This window comes from Oryctolagus cuniculus, chromosome 1 (assembly GCF_964237555.1).
Source record: "Oryctolagus cuniculus chromosome 1, mOryCun1.1, whole genome shotgun sequence".
NCBI lineage: Eukaryota > Metazoa > Chordata > Mammalia > Lagomorpha > Leporidae > Oryctolagus > Oryctolagus cuniculus.
The window spans coordinates 200,801,911-200,821,227 of record NC_091432.1 but is presented as its reverse complement, the minus strand read 5'-3'; the positions used below and the strand labels follow the sequence as shown (position 1 = coordinate 200,821,227).

At 57.7% G+C, this 19,317-nt stretch overlaps 1 protein-coding gene across 1 annotated transcript in view; it reads left to right on the top strand.

Annotated features, from left to right (window-relative positions):
* The window catches only part of SHB (SH2 domain containing adaptor protein B), a 125,123-nt gene that overhangs the window by 35,652 nt on the left and 70,154 nt on the right, over nucleotides 1-19,317 (top strand). Inside the window, exon 2 of the mRNA XM_002707961.5 lies at nucleotides 13,156-13,276. Within this exon, the coding sequence (XP_002708007.3) occupies nucleotides 13,156-13,276 (121 nt within the window). The remainder of the gene's footprint in view (nucleotides 1-13,155; nucleotides 13,277-19,317) is intronic.

Genomic DNA, 19,317 nt, shown 5'->3' with positions numbered 1-19,317 from the left:
GCAGGTGATTGATGGCCTTCCTTTGGGAAGGGGATGTGACCTTGTGCCTGGCTCAGGAAGCTCTCTGCAGTCGGTGCTGTGTGGGTGTTTCCTAGAGAACGCCCCGTGCTGGCCCAGGGGGAGGAGTGGGGCGGGGAAGGCGGGGAGCTGAAGCCACAGCCTGTGTACCAGCCCCTGGGGCCCACAGAGAGGCTGTCGATAAAATGGGGTTGAAAGGACAGAAATGCTCACTGGTCTGATGCTTCCCCTAAAAAGCCTCGTGATCTCTGATAAAGGTGGACCTTTTAAAGTTAGGGAGCACCCTGAGAGGCAGCACTTGCTTGGTTGTTTGAAAGGCACAGAGAAGGAGATCTCTTCCCCCTGGGTGGCTGAAGCCCAGGAGCCAGGAGCCCCATCCAGATATCCCATACAGGTTGCAGGGGCCCAGGGACTTGAGCCATCCCATGCTGCCTCCCAGGGTGTGCATTAGCAGGAAGCCGGGTCAGAAGCAGAATCACTGGGCCTGGAACTCAGGCACTCTGATGTGGGTTGTGGGCATCCTATGTGTTGTGCCAAGCTCCTGCCCCAGGGGTTTTTAGTGGAGCTAAATTAGTTCATTTGGAAGACTGTCCCTCTGCCCCATTCCTTGTCTTTGTTGATTGTTATTGTTCTTTCCCTTGTAAAATGTGGGTGGGGGCAAAGGGCCACGGAGTGTCTGCTGGTGGTCGGCATCCTGCGTCTTTCCTTTCCTCGGTGGTTGTTATAGCGACCCTTCCCATTCTACAGGTGGGAAAACCGAGGTATTGGCAGTGTGGCTTAGCTAAGGGCGACCAGCTGGAGTGAGAGGAGGGGATTAGAGTTTGACTTCAAGCTCCCCATAAAAACTTCTGGTTGTAGGGGGCCCCCTAGGTCAGTTCCACAATTTTGGGGGACCACCCCATGCAGAGTAAGAATGCATGACCCCTCATTCCAAAATGAAGAATTTCAGGACGCTGACAGCAGAGCGTTAACATAAGTGCAGGTCTCTGTGGGACTACACAGGGCCACATGCCCTTGAAGCTGGCCCTGGGGACCATAAATGTCACAGTCCCTGATGTATTGGCATTTTAACATAAGTGTCCATGGTACTTAACCCGGGAAGTAAAGTGCATGGGGCCAGGCCCTCACCCTCCCCAGGGCCCCCACTTAGAGTGCTTCCTCTGCTCTTGGCAGCCCTCTGCGAGGAAGCTGGTCTTTGAGAGAGAAGCCACTCAGGGAATGGTGAAGGCGAGTCCTGGAGGAAGGAGGCAGAGCTACCTGCCTGGCCTGCAGAAGGTTTGTCCTGAGACAAACACCTGGCTGTGTGCACTGTTCTCTTCTAGGGCCAGGGGGTCTGAGATTGGGTCTGAGGTCACCTGTCTCCGGAGCCCAGGCCAAGCGTGTGTAGGGTGAGGCGGGGGAGGGGCCGGGCTGGTACTCTGTGAGCAGGAGCAGCAGGGGTGTGGGAGAGCCAGGCCCAGGCAGATTACTGGGTTCGTTGGCCACAGTTGTGAGTCAGTGCTCTGGCCGGACTCCCCTTGCTGGATTGTTCTGTGTAGGGCAGGCCGCAGTCCGCCCTGCTCCCCTGAGCTATGCTGGAGCTCACACATCTGACCTCACAGCCCCTGTAGGGAAAGCAGATCACCCTGCACGCAGTGCCAAAGTGCTCAGGAGTACATGCGTGTCTGCCTATGTGCACACGTGCCTGTGCAGGCTGGGGTGCAGGTGCACACGCCGGGCGAATGTGCTGGGCACAGAGATGGTGCATACCGTGGGCTGTGTGCACTGTTCTAAGTGTGACAGGCTCTTTCTTGATTTCTTTCATGTATTTGTAAGGCAGAAAGAGAGAGAGAGGTAGAGACAGAGCCAGTCTTCTATCAACTGCTTCACTGCCAAAATGGCTGCAATGACTGTGGCTGGGCCAGGCCCAAGCCAGGAGCCTGGGCCTCCATCTGGGTCTCTCACATGGGAGGCGGGCCCCCAAGGATTTCCGTCATCTTCCACTTTCCCAGACACATTAGCAGGGAGCTGGACCGGAAGCAGAGCAGCCAGGACTCCAACTTTCTGAAATGCTCTGATGTTAGATGCTGGCAGCGCAAGCAGTGGCTTAGTCTGCTGCGCCACAATGCCCACCCCAGCATGTGACAGATATTAAGTCATTTAAATGTCGCAGCAACCCCATGAGGTTGGTCTTAGTCCTGTTCTTATGAGGTCCACGTAGTCACATTACCTGCCCAAGGTCACACAGCCTGGAAGTGAACAAGTCCTCGAGTGACAACACAGTTGTCTGTGCTGCCTTTAAAAAAAAATTTTTTTTTGTAAAAGATTATTTTATGTATTTGAAGGGCAGGGTTACTGGCCAGGGACATGCGGGTGGGTCTTCCATCCACTAATTCTTTCCCCAATGACCATAATGGCCAGGGCTGGGCCAGACCGAAACCAAGATCCAGAGCTTTCTCCAGGTCTCCCACTTGGGTGCAGGGACCCAAGGACTTGGGCCATCTTCCATTGCTCTCCCAGGTGCATCAGCAGTGAGCTGGATCAGAAGTGGATCAGCTGGGACTAGAACCGGCTGTTATAGCACAACATGGGCCCCAAACAACTGCATCTGTGCTGTCTTCAACATGGATGTCTGGCTTTCTGCTAGGAAGAAGTGGGTGCTGTGTTGATTCCCTCGCTAGCTTGCATCCTCTTACTCCAGGCTGGGGCAGGACTTGGAGTGGGGGTGGGCAGAGCCGACTGGGCTCCCCCAGCTGTTGGAAGCACATAGGGTCTTCAAAGCAAAGGCTGCCATGGCCTAGAATCGACTATATGATGACAGGTTAGATGGGCATCGTTTGGGATGGGACCAGGGACCCGGGGCATGGAGGAAGGCTCTAGGAGTAGAGGGGGTCCCTTGAGTCTGGAAAGCTCGGTGATCCTGTGCCCACCAGTCTGTCCCCCAGCCCTGATCCTGAGGAGCTGTGGCACAGTAGCAACCAAGTGATGAGCTTCTTCCAGGTCTTCCATGTGAGTGGCAGGGCCCAAGCACTTGGGCCATCATCGACTGCTTTCCCAGGTGCATTAGCAGGGAGCTGGATTGAAGGTAGAGCAGCTGGGACTTAACCGGTGCCCATCTGGGATGCTGGTGTCACAGCTGGCAACTACACCACAGCACCAGCCCCCTGTTTGAATCAGTAAGTAGATCCTCTGGCCTCTTGTGTGGACTGTGCAGGGTGTCTCCTCCCCTTCTGCACTCCTGGTTGGAGTCTGAGCAGGACAGGTTTGCACAAAGAAAAAGCTGGGGTCTAGGTGGTGTGGGGAAAGGTGTCACTGGAGGCATGTGGTATGGTGGGGGAGCGAGCCCAGATTTCCGGCATCTCCAGCGGGAGAATGGGGGGGTCGGGGGTTACAGTAGACTCAGTCTGGAGAGGCCCATACCTTCCAGACATTCTGCACAGGCACTCGGGTCCAAGGAGCAGCTCTGAGTTCTCCCTGCAGCCACCAGGCCAATGTTGAGACCTCTGCAGAGAAGAAAGAGCCCTCCTTGGCTTCGCCCAGGGGTGTCCTCAGGGAGGTGCCTGCGTGATCCCGGGGACAGCCCAGGAGAGTCGGCACATGGGCTGTGTGGGGAGACCACTTGCACTGAGGAGGGGCTTCACATTTGCAAGCCCAGTCTGCTGAGAACCCCCAGCAGGACATGGGCACTGAGATCCTCTTCTGTGTTCACAGCACAGACAGGCTCAGGGAAGCAGGGACGTGGCCAGGAAAGAGGCCAGGTGGACAGGAGCCCGGGACAGTCTGCCTGGCCGACACTGCTTCGATTGGGGTATCCTTACCAGAGAGGCCCCTGGCCGGCTCCACCTCTCCCCTGGAACCCTTCCCAGCCCCAGCAACACATGCTGTCAGGGCCTTTTCCAGCCGGCTGGGCACCACATCTCTGTGCCCAAGGGCTTTTCCCATAAGCTGAGAATGGGGACACCTGTGCCCACACACACGGAGGGCTGAGTGTCCAGCCCTCATCTCGTCTGCTCCTGGCAGGGTCATTCCGAGGTGTGGGCTGGGCTGGGCTTCCCGGTGTTTCCTTGCCCACCTTGTTGGCTGCTTTCCCTCTGCAGCCCATGGTCCCAACCTTGTGCCTCCTCTCGGAGAAACCACCTGCTCCAGGCTCTGTGCCTGAGGAGCCTGGGGCCTGTACGGGAGGCGAAGGGGCCTTCTGTGCATTTGATGCCTCTGCTTGGTACACACCAGCTGAGGAGCTGCTGCCCTCGACCCTGCAGCCCTCACCAGGGAGATGAAACTGATGTGTGCCCATCTTCCCTGGGGGCCCGGGCACTGCCCAGAGTGGGGGAGCAGGCCTGGTGGTCCTCACCGCCACATCCCTGCGCAGAGCCTGCTTCCTGGCGTGCACAGACAGGCCATAAACAGCAGTCAACACCAGCACTGACACAGGTGACATTCCCAAGTGCAGGGTGTGGGGACAGTATGTTAGCCTGAGTGACTGCACGTGACAAAGACCTCCCTGAGACAGGGTTTCCAAAAGTGAACCGACCTGGCCTGAGCCTCCGCTGTCCGTGAAGCTGAGTGTGGGTGAGTGGGCTGACTGTGGTCACCGCTGTCCGTCCTCAGGCTGTCCAGGGAGGGCAGCTGGTGTCTTGCAGACACCCCGGCTTGCCTCGTGGGAGCTGTGCATGAATCATCCTAATGGCCCCACTCGGAGAGAAGTGAGCCAGGTTCCCGCACCCGGCCGCTGGTTCCCACGCACTGCACCTGTCCAGAGCTTACTCTCAGCACCGAGCTCCGGAAGCAAACGGTGGGTGAGGCCCCTCAGGGGGTCCTGCTTACCCCTGGGTCCCACACGGGGCACGAGTGCCTGCTGTCAGAAGTACGCTGTTGTGCAGGAGGGGCCCTGGCTTTGGGGCGCTGCTGTTTGGGTTTGCATACTTTTCCTGTGAGCACACTGGAGTTGTTCTTAGTGCCAGAGCCTTTGGACCCGTGAGAAAGCCTCACGGGCATTCCTGATCCTTTCCCTGGAAGTGAGCAGGGGACAGACCGGCCGTGTCCATGCAGGATGGAAAAATGCCCTGAATTAAGCTGTCACGTGCCCCTTTTGGGAAGCAGGCCAGCTGTAAGTACGCAGGTCAATGAGTGAGTGAGATTCTCTTGTGCCTGGGATTGGCAGGAGTCGGGTTGTGTCACCCTGTCACCAAGAGTTCTGCTGGTGTCACCTGTCAACTTGGAAACCCCCAGCGGTTCTTCGTCCATTCTTCTGTAGGGCCTGCCTCTGTCAATGGCCAAGTGCCTCCTCAAGAACTAGGTATCCTCTATAAGACAAAAGAATCCATCAGACTAGGGCTGTGTTGAGATGACGGTGACGTTGTTTGAGCACCTGCTATGTGCCAGACCCCAGAATGCCAGCTCCATTTTACAGATGAGAATGTGGAGGCACAGAGAGGGCGACGACTTGAGCCATCTGCTGCCCGTGTACCTGCACTTGGCTGGTCTGTTCCCCTCCCTTTTCCTGTCTTAGCCCTGCAGGAGAAAGAAGAGGCAAACCCTCCTCTGACCCTGCTTGGCTGGGGCTGGTCTGAGCATTTTCTCCGTGGTGGCCCAGCCCCAGGAAGTCCAAGGGGAAGGACTGTCTGGGAAGGAGGGTGACCATGGGTCGCAGCTTTCAAGATGTGACCCCATGTGGACCTGGTGTACCTCGGGCCCACCTCCTATTTGAGCTGGCTGTAGTGACGGGCAGTGGTTCTCCCGGGGGGTGGTTATGCCCCAAGAATTTTAAGGATGGCTATAAGAAAAAATTGTTGCATGAGTATTGCAGAAGCAGTGTGGACCTTTGAGTTAGAAAACATGGCTTTGGTTACCTGTTTCTGGCGCTGACCTTGCTAAGTTCATCCCTGATCTATTCCCAGTGACTATTCAAACAGTGGTGCCTGTTCTCTCATGGTACGGGTAGGGTGGCAGGCCAGAGTTCTTTGCACAAACCATGCACAAGCAAGAGCGTGAGAAACAGTGCAAGGAAGCAGCCCACCTCCCAGCAGGACTACGGGCCTGAGGGAGCTTCTGTGGGGGGGGGGGGGGGTTCGGGGCGGGGGCTGACCTCTCTGGAGGCCCTGCTGAGAGCTCTTGGGAGATTCTAGGATTGAGCTGTTGCTGAGTTCAAAACAGAGTCTCCCACTGCCTGCGAGATGGCTGAAAATCTGACCCTTCCACCTGGTAGTGAGGTTCTAGGGTAAGCAGGGGGCAGGCCTGGGCTCTGCCCAGCCGGTTAAACTGAAGGAGAGTGGGGTGTGCATGTGAGGGAGGTGGGGGGCAGGAGAGCAGGGCCCAGGGGAGCTGGCGGAGGCTGTAATTTGGAGTGCATTTTTCCTTGACAAGCTGCAGCCTGCAGGTGTCTCGACAAGCAGCTGTGGCGTGGGAGGGGCAGGACTGGAAAGACCAGTGGTGACCCCCCTCTCCTCCTGGAGGTGGGGCAGGTTTGCTGTGGAGCCCCAGGGGCCAGGGGGAGGCGGATCCTAGCCCAACACAAGGACGGCCACCTTAACAGTGCTGGCACAGCCCTGGGGGGTGGGGAAGAGCTGTGTAACTGAGTCAGCCCTTAAAGAAAGCAAGGGAAGCTGTCTCAAGTGGGGTGGAGAAGTGCCCCCCTCCTCTCTGATTTCAGGAGTTACAGCTGACTGCAGGAACGGAGCTAATTAATCTTCCCCAAATTAATTTCCTTACACGTCAGAAATGATTTATTGGCATGCCTGTAAGGAGAGCTGGCCCACAATGGTCAGAGCCGAGGATGCAGAGAGGCAAGCAGGGAGCACTGGCTTGTGTGGCGTCCCCATAGCCCTGTGTGGTGTCACAGCCGGGTTCCATGGAGCCCGTGGAGCCCCGGACATGGGACAGAAGTGGGGAGCACATTTGCTGCCTCCCACACCCAGGGGGCTGGCGCAAGGGTCCCGAGAGGTTCTCCACCCCTTGGCCACATGCCCCAGCCAGGAGGTGCCCCTTACCCGAGCATCAAAGCAAGGAAGTTTCCTTTCCGTGCTGAGAACTAGGACAGCTGTTGTCATCCTCTACTGCAGCATTTTTCTCTGTCATCACAGGGGCCTGGGTGAGGGTCTCTTCTCGCGTCTTTGCCTCCGTTTTCACTTTGTCATGGGCAGAGTCTGTGCACTTGGCCAGGTCCTAGACACTCAGCAGGTGCCCTTGCCTTGTGCCTTTTCTGTAGAAACCCTGGCCACATCTCACAGGTGGTTCCTGATTCGCCTCCTCTACCCCTCACAGCAAGCCGAGCAGGCTGATCGCTGGGCCCTGTGTCGTTTTGCGGGTGATCTGCAGAAGCTGAGAGAGCTGAAGTGGGCTGCCCAGGGTCGGCTCACGAGGCCACGGCAGAGCCGGTTCCAGGGCCCGCTGGCGTGGACTGTCCCTGCTCGGCTGTGCCCTTGGTGCGTGCCTCTCGCCCTTCAGTTTGCACTCCTTCATGCTGCGCCTCTGGCCTGTGTGCCTGAGTGGAGTCTGCGCTGGGACGATCCAGGGGGCGTCCACTTAGCTGACCTTCCACCCGTGGCAGAACTGTCCTAGAGCTGCCGCTTGGACACCCTCTGGCAGGAGCTCCCTTTCTCAGGCGAGGTGTCCTTTAATGGCTGTCCTGTGTCCTTGCTGAACCACCGGGCTTGGCTCTGTGGGTCCCAGGACCGCGCAGAATGTCTGTCCGCAGCCACTTCCCCACCAGCCAGCTGGTTATCATAAGCCGCCCACAGACCCTCCAGACCCAGGTTTCTTTAGTACTTCCTCTTGCTGGGCACAGCAGCGGAGGCTGTCTCCTGGGGCCCTCAGGCCTGCCAGGGTCTGCATCACGGAGGGTCCGCAAGAGCACCAGGACTACTCCGGGCCTGCCCAGCCTCTGACAGGGACAGAGGCATGCGGCCTTCTAGCTGCAGTGGCCGCCTGGTGCCCTCACCTACTGTCAGCTCCCCTTGAAGGAGCCTGCCTGATCCCGAGCGAGGCAGAGGGCCACCGTGCCTCTGCTCCTGAGTGCCAGAGAGCCCTGGCTCTCATTACCCTGCGGGCCCGCTGCACGTGTGTCACACATGTTTCCAGCCAGGTGGGTAACACGTGTTGAGTCACGATGGGGTCGGCACCTTGTGGTTGTGCACTGGCCTCCTTGCTCAGATGCAGAGTGTGTAGCCTTCCTCGATGGTGCAAATGGCTCTGATGAAAGGGGCCTTTGTTGGCTTGGGGTCTGTGACCTCTCGGTAAGGTAAGCAACACTTTGTGGGAGCCTCAGCTTTGTCAGAGATCAGGTTCCCAAGGATCTGCGACCCCAGTACTGGAAAACTGACGGACAGCCTGGACGGTACCTTAGTGAGAAGACGGTCCCACCGGGACCGTGGAGAACCTTCTCAGGAGTATGCACGTGCAGTTTGCCATGGAGCAGAACAGAAATAATCATGAACTTGGGGAGAATCTGGGGCCTTGTGGGGGTGTAACCCCCTCACTTTGCAAGGAGGGGAGAGCAGCACAGGACCCCCTTGTCCAGCCAGCCCAGGGGAGGGCTGGGGCTGCCCTGGCGTGGCTAGCTGCCGTGGACAGCAGGACACGAGGAGGTGGCCGGGGAGAAACCAGCGGAGACAGTGTGGGTTTCTTTGGCTCCTCCTGACGCTGCCACCAGCCCTTCTTCCTGTAGGAGTTTGCCCAAGGCCAGGTGGACTTGACCTGAACGTGTCTGTACTTTGGCACAGAGAACCTTGCCCCGAATGGCCCTTGGCTCCCCTCCAGGGCAGGGTGGTGGTCTCACCTGCAGAGCCCTCTCCTCCCTGATCAGGCCTGAGGCTCCGCATCCTGCCTTCGAAAGGTGTGTGGGGTCATCTCTCACGCCAGCTGACCTCCAGGGCAGGATGTAGGACAGGTGTTGCATTGATGAACAGGGCTGAGAAGGAGCTGGGAAAAGTGGAATTCCAGCGTATCTGGAGGTTTGCCGGTCCACTGGTGGGGGAGGGGCGGGTTCCAGCTTGCTGTTTCCCAAACTTTCCTGATAACCATCGCCTGGCTTGCATGCTTAATATGGGGATTACTGGGGGCTAGAAATCTGTTTTCTTCGCAAGCATTGCAGGTCATGCTGCCTTCAGGCAGGTTTGAGAAGCAGCCTGTCTACTGAATGCTTTTTTGTTGCTCTTTTAAATTTGGGAGACACAGAGGGAGCTCCTGTCTGCTGGTTCACTCCACAAATGCCTGCAATGGCTGGAGTGGGGCCAGGAGGATGCTGGGGGCCAGGAACTCAATCCAGGTCTCTCCCTTGAGAGGTGGAGTCCCAAGGTCCTCCCAGGTATGGGTTAGCAGGAAGCCAGAGTCAGGCTCAGGTACTGTGATGGGAGATGCAGGTGCCTTAGCCCGGGGAGTGAGGAACGCTGTACAGCAGGTTCAGGTTTGCATAAAATAGCAGGTAGAGGTTCTCCTTGTTTGGCAGTGCTAACGTTGACTCCCCCCAACGCCCATCCCCCTCCTTCCAGAGGAGAGGTCTGTTTGGAGCATCCTTCTCCCCAGACCTTGTCTTTCAAGGAAGAGAGATACAAGTTTCTGTTGTCTTTTTCTTGGATAGGTGGCATGTTACAATTACCATTCTTCAACCTCCTTTCTTTCCATTCAAAGCCATGAAGAGAGATGGGTTTTCTTTTTAAACCTCATCACATCCCACAGTACAGAACTAACACCGTATGCGTAGCAATTCCCCTATTCACAGCAGTCACTCGTGCCTCCTCATCGGTTGCTTCACTGAGCATCCTTGGCCACATCTCCTTGTGCACACTGGGGAATAAATACTGAGACATGAGACGCCTGGGTCAGACTCTGTGCGTTTGGGAGTTTAATAGATCCTGCCCAGAATCCCACTTCAGAGTGGCTCCGCCACTGTGCATTCCCACAGGGAGCACAGGGTGTGGGTTCAGGGCCCCACACAGGTGCAGCTGTCTCACAAAAGCAACTAAAGCACTCCCCAGTGTGCAGGGAAGTGTGGCCAAGCGGCAGCACCCACTTCTCTAAGGTTTCCTCTTTGGGGATGAACAGGACGACTACTTCCTATCACAAAACTAAACTCCTGCGATAAAGTCGCCAGAGCCCGAGAAGCTGGAAGGGGCCGAGTTCTACCCAACAGCGTGTGTGCAACATAAAGAGGGAGCACAGAGAGCCAAGGCTTGTCTGTAGCACATCAGGGAGGCAGTGGCTGAGCTGGGATCTGGAACACCACCTCGGGAGTCGGGGTGAGGGCTGGCCTCCAGGCCCAGCGGCTGGCTCCAGAGGAGACTGTGGGAGTCCTGTAGGGGCTTTGGGCTGACCTGGGGTCTGTGGTTTTGTTAGGAAGGAAGGGGTTTTGGCCAGGGTTTTGGTGCCCATCCCAGAAGTGATTCGGCAGCCGCCTTCGACAGCCTGCCCTGCCTGCCGCAGCTGTCCCCTTAAATCCTCAGCCAGGATGGGACCGGCAGCCTGGGTTCCCAAGTCCCTCCTGTATCTGCCCCCATGCGACCATGCAGACCACAGGAAGGGATCTGACAGATGTCAGATCTTGGCCAGCCTGAGACTGAAATCAAAGGAAAACTTGCCGTGTGCCCAGGTAGCCTGGTCTGCTGAGAAATCCCTGCTGGTTCCCTTCTGGCTGGATTGTTCTGTTAGATTCAGGGCACTTGTTCCCTAACTGGGGCGTTCTGAAGCAAAGCCGGAGCCAGCCGGCAGGGCTCAGGCCCACCTCGGGGCGGGGGAACTCAGAGGAGCAGCAAACTTCACTCAGACCTCCTCCGGGGCCGTCCTGCCTGACGGGGAGCCCTGGGCAGCTTGGACGGTGGCTGGGGCTCAGCCCTCCGGCCCAGGGCCTGCTTGGCTCTCCTAACACCTGGTTCAGTCTCTCCCTAAGCCAGGCTGGATGGTGCGATAGACACCCTGCTTTCCGGGCTTCAGGCTCTCAAACCTCCAATTCCCTTCCCTCCACCAACCTCACTTTGAAGTTCAAAAGCAAATTGATTAAATATCCATTTTAGGAACCTTCCAATTTGCTTCTTAAACGAACAGAATCCTAAACTTTTTTTTTTTCTTAAATGGAACGGTTTTTCGGCTGTCGGCAGGTATAACGGGAACCATATGTCAGCAGAGACCGGGGGCTCTTGCGAGTTTTAGGATTTGTAAATTCTTATTGAAACGGAAGTCAGCGGGGCAGGCAGCTGGGGGCCCTGTGACAGCCTAAGCTCAGATCTCACTTTAATTAGAAAATACAGATAGCGCCTGCTGAATCTCAGGCGTCCCAGAGCGCCTGTCCCAGGGCGAACAAAGATACGGCTTCCATCCCACAGGCCCCGTGTTGACAGATTGCAGAGCCCTTCCAAAAAAGCTGGCGTGCTGAGGTCCCCCTCCTGGTTCTCTGTGCTCCCCAGCGAATCCCTCCGAAACGATGATTTTCTTGGAGAAATATTTGCTCCTTTAGACCACATGGAGGCTGTTCGTGGGGAAAAGTGACAGCAGAATTGTCTGGGGGACAAGGGCGGAGAGTCGGTGCCGGCCACGTCAGGTGCTTCCTGGTCTCCATCCTCGGGTCCCTTGAACTCTGAGACCCCTCACCCTGCACCTGACCGGTATCTGAGCTGTTCTGTCGGACAGATGTCTGTCCCTGTGTCATTTTCTGCCTAATGTGTTTTGCACATGGCAAAGCAGAAGTAGCAGATGAAAGGCATGGCCAAGCCAGCGCTCACCCTCACCCCTTCCCAGCCGGGTGTCACTGAAGCTTTGGGAGCCCCCAGCAGGGCCCTGAGCACACTGTCCGCATCTGGAAGTGCCTCCTGCTGGGAGGCAGCCGGGGTGCAGCTGCTCCGATGTCCTTGGCTCCAGGCAAGGGTTTTCCACTCCAAAGCCTGCTCTTGTGTTGAGAGCATTGACCGCCGTGTACTCTGTCCTGTCATCCCTGGCCTGCCCCAGCCACGCGCCAGGGACAGAGCTGCTGCCTGTGAGCATAGCGTCCCGAGCAGCTGCCCGTGCCGTCATCCATGTGCACCCTGCCAGGCTGCTGCCACCAGCCACCCTTTACTAGGCAGACAAAGGGGGTTTTTCCCCCTCCCCTGGGTTTACAGCCCCTCAAATGCTTCACATTCCAGGAGCTGGGAGAAAGAGGAGGCTCCTGCGGTTTCTAATTAAACCCTCCATTTAAATAACAATTCCTGGGACCCCCGGGGTGGAGAGAAATGCTGACCTACCCCTCTTTAGAGAGGCAGCTGGGTGGCCACAGCCCGGAGACTGACGGCTTTTCCTTAGCCCCGTGTGCACGCGTGACCCTGGAGGGCAGGCACAGGGACTGCTGCTGAGGCTGGGATGCAGACCATCCTGTCCCCTCCCCCCGGCCTGTGTGGTTCCCCCCTCCTTTGGCCACATCCCGGGTCTCTGCCCAGCCCTGGAGTTCTCCAGGCAGCCCTCTCCCACCCTCCCCCTGTCCTCCCCGTAACTCTGTGTCCCTTGGAGCTTTTCTCTGGCGCAGGCCCAGCCCGGGGCCTGGCATTCCTATCTCTGAAGAGGCCCTGGAGGGCCCCCAGTTGGGTCCTGCCCTTCCACCCTGGGCTGCTGTCTGTCTGCCTGCCCATCGCTGAGCTGCTCTTGTGCTTCTGTTGGGTTTCTGGGGCTACGGTCATCTTTCTGCGTGTTGATCTCATCACATTGCTGTGTGATGACCCAAGGCGTGGTTGCGCTCCAGATCTGGGGACAATGAAGCGCCGCTGTAATTATCTCTCGCCGAGCATGTAGCCTCAGCCCGCACCAGGAGCGGGAGCGCCAGTGTTTCTGGACTCTGATCTCCGTTCCAACTTTTTCTATTGCACAGAACTGAGCAGTGCTCCTTCCCCGAAAATACCCTGCAGGCTCCTGCCTCCGTGCTGCGTGCATGTACTTACTGCCAACCAGGTGCCTCTCTGATCTCACCTTACTGCCCAGGGCCAGCCAGACGGCGTGCTCGGGTTCCAAGGACCCCCCCCCCCCATTCTGGAGCAGTGCCAGGGTGTGTTGTCTGACTTGTCACCCCATGCAACATTGGGGCTCCTGCAGGATGAGAGCACCAGCTCCCTCTGCCCCACCTAACCCAGCGGATGTTTGCTGCGAACCAAAGTGAAGCAAAAACAGCCAAAGGTGGACTCACGCTGCCCCGTCTTCTTCCTGCAGGTGACCATAGCTGATGACTACTCGGATCCTTTCGATGCCAAGAACGATCTCAAAAACAAAGCAGGAAAGGGGGAGAGTGCCGGCTACATGGAGCCCTACGAGGCCCAGAGGATCATGACAGGTAAGCCAAGCCTCGGGTTCAGAGACCCACAGAGAAGAGAGTGGGAGGACCTTCCTGGGCCCTCACAGGCAGGGAAGCCTTGTGCTTTCATGGTGATGGCTGGGCAGTGCAGTATTTTTTTTTTTTTTTTTTTTTTTTTGACAGGCAGAGTGGACAGTGAGAGAAAGAGACAGAGAGAAAGGTCTTCCTTTGCCGTTGGTTCACCCTCCAATGGCCGCCGCGGCCGGTGTGCTGTGGCTGGCGCACCGCGCTGATCCGAAGGCAGGAGCCAGGTCCTTATCCTGGTCTCCCATGGGGTGCAGGGCCTAAGCACTTGGGCCATCCTCCACTGCACTTCCTGGCCACAGCAGAGAGCTGGCCTGGAAGAGGGGCAACCAGGACAGAATCCGGAGCCCCGACCGGGACTAGAACCCGGTGTTGCCTGCACCGCAGGTGGAGGATTAGCCTATTGAGCCGCGGGGCCAGCCTGGGCAGTGCTGTCTTAAATCTTCCCACACGTTGACCTGCTGTGCTTCACCTGCATCAAGAAAATACTGCAGGGCACAGTGAAAGGCCAGATACAAGAGCACCTGCCGTGCAGTCACCCAAAGGCAGCCACTGAGAAGCCGATGGAGAGAGCAGGGAACAAGTGCTACCAGCAACTTCTGACTGCAGAAAGAGGGAGCATTTGAGAAAGAAACTTTACTTGGAGCTTCCTAACAGCCACGGTGAAAGGTGGACCGGGCTAGGCCACCTGCTTTCATTGCCTGATCCAAGGGGCTGGCTAGATCTCTGGCAGAGATGGAATTATCCTTGTCTGCATATCCAGAAATCCTCATCTGGGGAGCTGGAAGCCGTGTTGAGAAGCCTGGTGTCCCTGGTGGGTTTTCAGGGGACACGGAGACCCCCTTGTGGCAGGTGTCCTGGTCAGGCCTCGATGACCAAGCCTTGTCACAGCAGTCGTGTGTGGGGTCCAGAGGAGTGTGGCTGAGGACGCAGCACCCTGTGGGTCTGTTCCAGCCTGGAGGAGGGACAGTTGTTGCCCCTCCCTCACAAACACACACAGCAGGGGTGGGAAGACAAGTGGAGGAGGAGGAGCCCCCACACGATGGGGAAGGGGGCTGTCGGCTGCGTTGGGTGACCCCTCTGACCATCTCCAGGCAGGTGGCCAGGACCAGGCTGGGAGCTCCCCGGGGCCTGGAGGCCCTTGAGTCAGGGCCCTGTGTGTCTGGGGACTCACGATGCAGGTGCCTGTTTCTGTGGTCCTCCTAGTGTTTGATGCTATGTCTGTGAACACTTTCTCTTGATTTCTCTTGAATTAGGAGAAGACAGGGAAAGGAAGTGGCCCGGAATGCTTGCTCGGTGTGCCCTGGGCCTGTGCTGAGCATTAGCTCACAGGGCTGTGCGGACTCTGGGGGCCGACTGGTGAGGGGTCTGGGTGTGAATCCAGCCTCTGCTTCTAGGACTCTCAGCCCCGTGCTCCCTGTGGACACTGAGACAGGAAACAGGTAACCACAGGGCCTTAGGCCACCCTTGCCGAGGGCTAGCTTTATCTCGTCTCCCTAATTCCTGCTGGTGAGGCAGACTCTGAAGAGTGTGCGTTGGGGCAGAGCCTGGGGTCCCCAGGGAGGGCCATCTGCTGTCCTCCAGTGACTCAGGTCCCCTGATGGATGCTCTGGACCTGCAGTAACCTGGCCCCCTCCACTGAGTGATCCAGGCGGGGGCTCCAGCCTGGCCAGTCTTGCTTCCTGCAGGCCTTGCCTGGGACTTTGGGATGCTGTGGCACCGTCAGCATGTCAGGACACTGAGGGATCTTGGAAATCATCTAGACCCAACAGCATCATTTTACAGATGGGAAAACTGAGGCTAGGGCAGGTGAGAGACTTGCCAAAGACACTCCCTTAATTGGGGGCCGAAGCCAGCAGTGGCCTGTGCTGCCCAGGGTAGACTTGGGTGGTGCTGAGGTCTCCCAGACACAAGGACATAGCAGGAGGGTCTGCCCCTGCCTGGCACCTTGAGGAGGACCTGGAGGAGGAGCTCCTTGGCTGGGTGGCATCGTCCTGGGGGACTTGGGCATTTGGTGGGGGCATACCTCATGGGCAGGTGCAAGGCAGGCAGTGGGATTTCCCCAGGACGCCCATGAAGACCTTGTTCTGTCTACACACAGCAGCCTCCCAGTTGCCGCTTAGCACGTTTCTCCTGGCCTGGAGGCTGTGCCAAGCACACCCACATTTTTTGCTTTTCAGGGCATAGGTGATTAAACAGGGTATTTTCTGGTTATAAGGACCCCATCGTAGCTCTCTGAGACTGGAATTCTTTGTGTGTGCTGTCACCACTATGACGGATGGCGGGGTGGACACAGACCAGGGTGAGCCATCAGCCCAGCAGTGTTCCAGGGAGGGAAGCGCAGTGTTCTAGGGAGAGAGAGTGTGGTTCTGGTGACACCATGGAGCACACAAGTGAGAGTTGACCTTTTTAAAGTGACCCCTGTGGGGTGATGCTGCATTGGGGTGGGGTGGGGTGGCCTATGTGTGCGCGTGTGTGACTTAGGTACAGGGTGGCCTTTGCATAATGCAGACCGTGTCTGGGACAGGAATCCATGCAGAGAGACTCAGGCTGGGGTTGAGCAGATCTGAAATGGCCACTTGCCCCCTCCATGGCCCGCGGGCCGCAGTTACCCCTGCAGAGCAGAGGTCTTAACTGGGCCATCAGTAGCACTTCTAGCTGCTTCTGGCTACTCAGCAGCCATTTGACCTTGGTGGTGAACCCTGTGTGTCTGGTGTCACTGCCGGATGGAACGGCACCAATAGAGGCAGCTGCCGAGTTCCTGCATAGCTCCTGGTGTCAATTCTCATTGGGTCCTCACCAGCCTGCACCCTGTGGAGTGTAGGAGTCCCAATTTGCCAAGGACAGACTGGGGCACAGCAAGGTTAAGTAAGCAGCCCAAGGCAGCCCGGGGGCACAGTTGTTGGGTTGACTTTCGAGGCCCTATTTGTTTGGTGTTTGATGTTTATTTAATTTCCAATTTTTATTGGAAAGATATTTTTCTGTCTGCTGGTTTATTCCTCAAGTGCCCGCCATAGCCAGGGCCTGGGCCAGGCCAAAGTTAGAAGCCAGAAACTTCAGCTAGCTTTCCCACATGGGTGACAAGGACCATGGTACCTGACCCACCATCTGCTGCCTCCCAGGGTGTGCATTATCAGGAAACTGGAATCAAAAGCAGGGCTGGGACTGGGATGCAGTCACAGGATGTGGGACGCAGGCCTCCCAAACGGCATCTTCTGCACCTCTCTGGAAGCCGGTGCCCGAGGCTCTGTCGTAAGCAGAGTGTAAGGTGTGTCATCTAGACCCCGGCACTGCTGACCTGGGTTCTGTGTAACTGACAAGGCTCTATGTCCCTTGGCTCCACGCAGCAGTAGTGGGGAGCACTTGAGCCATCATCTGCTGCCTCCTCAGGATGCATCATCAGGAAGTGGGATCAGAAGCAAAGTAGCTGGGACTGGAACCAGGCACTCTGATATGGGATACGGGCGTCCCAATCAGAGGCTTAAGCCCCTGTGCCACAGCACCCACTCCTTCCCTGAGTCTGGGTCCCAGGAGGAAGGTGCCCAGATGCATAGGGACCTGGTGACACAGTAGGAAGGGCACCGGACCCTAACCAGGCCAAGTTTTCTGTCCATTCTCCACGGGGTCCTCTGGGATGCACTGGATCATCATAAGGGCTCCAGGCCAGACCATGTCGGAGGCTGGACCAAGTAACCGGGGCAGATAACCACCACCACATCTCACTCCAGGAACATCCCTGAGGCAGGGAGGCAGGCCTGGACCTGCAGCGGTCAGGAGTGGTGCGCTGAGATGGGCAGGTGCCTCCCCAGGAGCTCAGAGGAGGGAATGACAGCCTCCACTTTGGGCCATCCACGTGGGGACGCTGGGAGAGCTGGGCCTGGCAGTCTGGGCAGAGGAGGAGCCCGAGCAAGGGCGTGGACAGGAGTGTCAGGAGATGAGGCCTTGGGCGGGAGCACGTAGAGACTGGCTGGGATCATGGAGCCCGAGTTAGCTGAAAGGCATAGGGTGGTTCTGCAGCAAGATCCACCCCACCACGGGCCTGCTGCCCCAGGAAGGTGACGGTCACTAGCTTGTGTGGTGGGCTTCCCTGGGTGCCGGGCACCTTGGCAGGGACACAGCAGGGACTGCCCGTGGATCAGCTCATCCAATCACAGCAGCCTGGTGTTTCACACATATGAAACCTTCACCACACCCATTTCACAGAAGAGAATGCCAAGTCCCAACACTGGGACCGAGCAGCCCCCTCGTCCGTCCTGTGCTCCCAGAAGGTCTGCTGACAGAACTGGAAAATTTCCAGCTCCCAGCACCCCCTTCTCGGGGTGGCTGCCCCCGCCCCCTCCCCAGCATCCCTGATAAACCCGTTCCAAGTGTCATCCCACTGGATGACTCACTCAAGCACCCACTGAAAGTGTTTTCACGTAATTTTTAATATGTGAGCAATTACACATTAAAAAGTCCTTAGCATGTTTTTATTATTAAATCAGCTTTATGGCATAATAAGAGGAAATGAAAAGACCGTCACCTCGCGCAGAGCGCTGCTGCCTGGACGTGGCTGTCTCCCTCGCCTGTGGCTCGCCTTCTGCCCTTTGCAGTCGGGGCCAGGCCCCGATTTTCCAGAGAAGACAGAATGACCTTTCGTGTCTTCTCGTCCTCCGGCGTGGTCTCTCCGGGGGCAGCAGGCTTTCTGAGAGAGCCATGGTGTGTGCTGCGTTAAAGACTGTTCCAGCTGTGGCCTCTGAGCATCGGGAGAAAGGAGACAGGACCTGTGGGGGGTACTGGCTTTGGCTGTGTCCCTGGCCTGCTGTGGGACCCCGGGGAAGGTCGTGGCCCCTCCCTGGGCTTGCGCTCCCTCAGCCGTAGCATCGGATTCTGCCTTCTTCCCGGGCTGTCCCAAGGACCCAAGGAAGTAGCAGATCTGGGGTGACTTTGAGGTCCTGCTGCTGTGGTCACAGTGGCCTTCTCCAGCTGCTCTTGGCAGGAGAGACCCTTTGCCCCCCCACCCACGTCTTGCTGGGTTATGAGGAAGAGCTGGCCCCGACCCCCTCCCAGGGGCACGCACGCTGCCCCCTCCACTGTCAGGACAGCCAAGCCCTCCTGTCCTCCAGTTGTGGACTAAGTTAGGCCCCTCAGATCAACAGGGGCTTCTCAGAGGAGGGAGTCTTCGAGGCTTGGCCCAGGGTTGGGGGCTGGGTGTGCCCCTGCCCCTGAAATTTTGGCCTCCTACCATGTTTGCTGTCTCTGTAGCACTGCTCTCCTGGTAGCTGGGGAAGCCACGGGCTTCCTGTATTGGGCCCCTACGTTCAGTCCTTTCCCAATGCAGCCCGGCAGTGCCCTGGACTCTGCTCCCAGCACGTCCCTGTGTACAGCTCTGCGCCCTGAAATGTCCCCGCTCCCGGCCTGGTGACTTCCCTGTGGCCCTGCTGCCACTCACCCTCAGCAGGCCCCCACGTGGCCGGCCTTCTCCCAGGTGGCCACAGGCTTCAGCCTGTCCTGGCGGGCATAGCGCTTCCCCAGCTGGTGGGTGACAGGATGGAACCGTCCTTTCCTCCCAGAGCAGGGTGTGTGCCAGCCAAGGTCACGCAGCAGCAAGCTGCAAAGCCGGGGCTCCAGGCAGGTGGGAGGTTCGGTCCTGGACCGTGCGGAGTGCCCCGACTGGTCTGTCATTTACCAGAACGACTTACCCACTGGGCAGGAAGGAGATGATCAAGTGTAAATAGATCTCACGTTAGTCACCCATGACTTTCTTCCTCACACACCCAGCCCAGCAGTGCTCACCTGCTGAGCTGCAGGGCGGGGCGTGTTGGCTGTGCTTTGGGAGCAGCTCCCTAATCGCTCATCTCTCCCCTTGGACACTCAGTGCTGAGCACATTTCAGGGAGGTCGCAGCAGACCCTGGAACAGGCCCGGGAAGCCATCATTGGTAGCGCACCAGCCCTGGGCCAACGAGGGTCCCTACCCTGCGGGTGCCCCCACCACCACATGGGGGAGGTACACTGG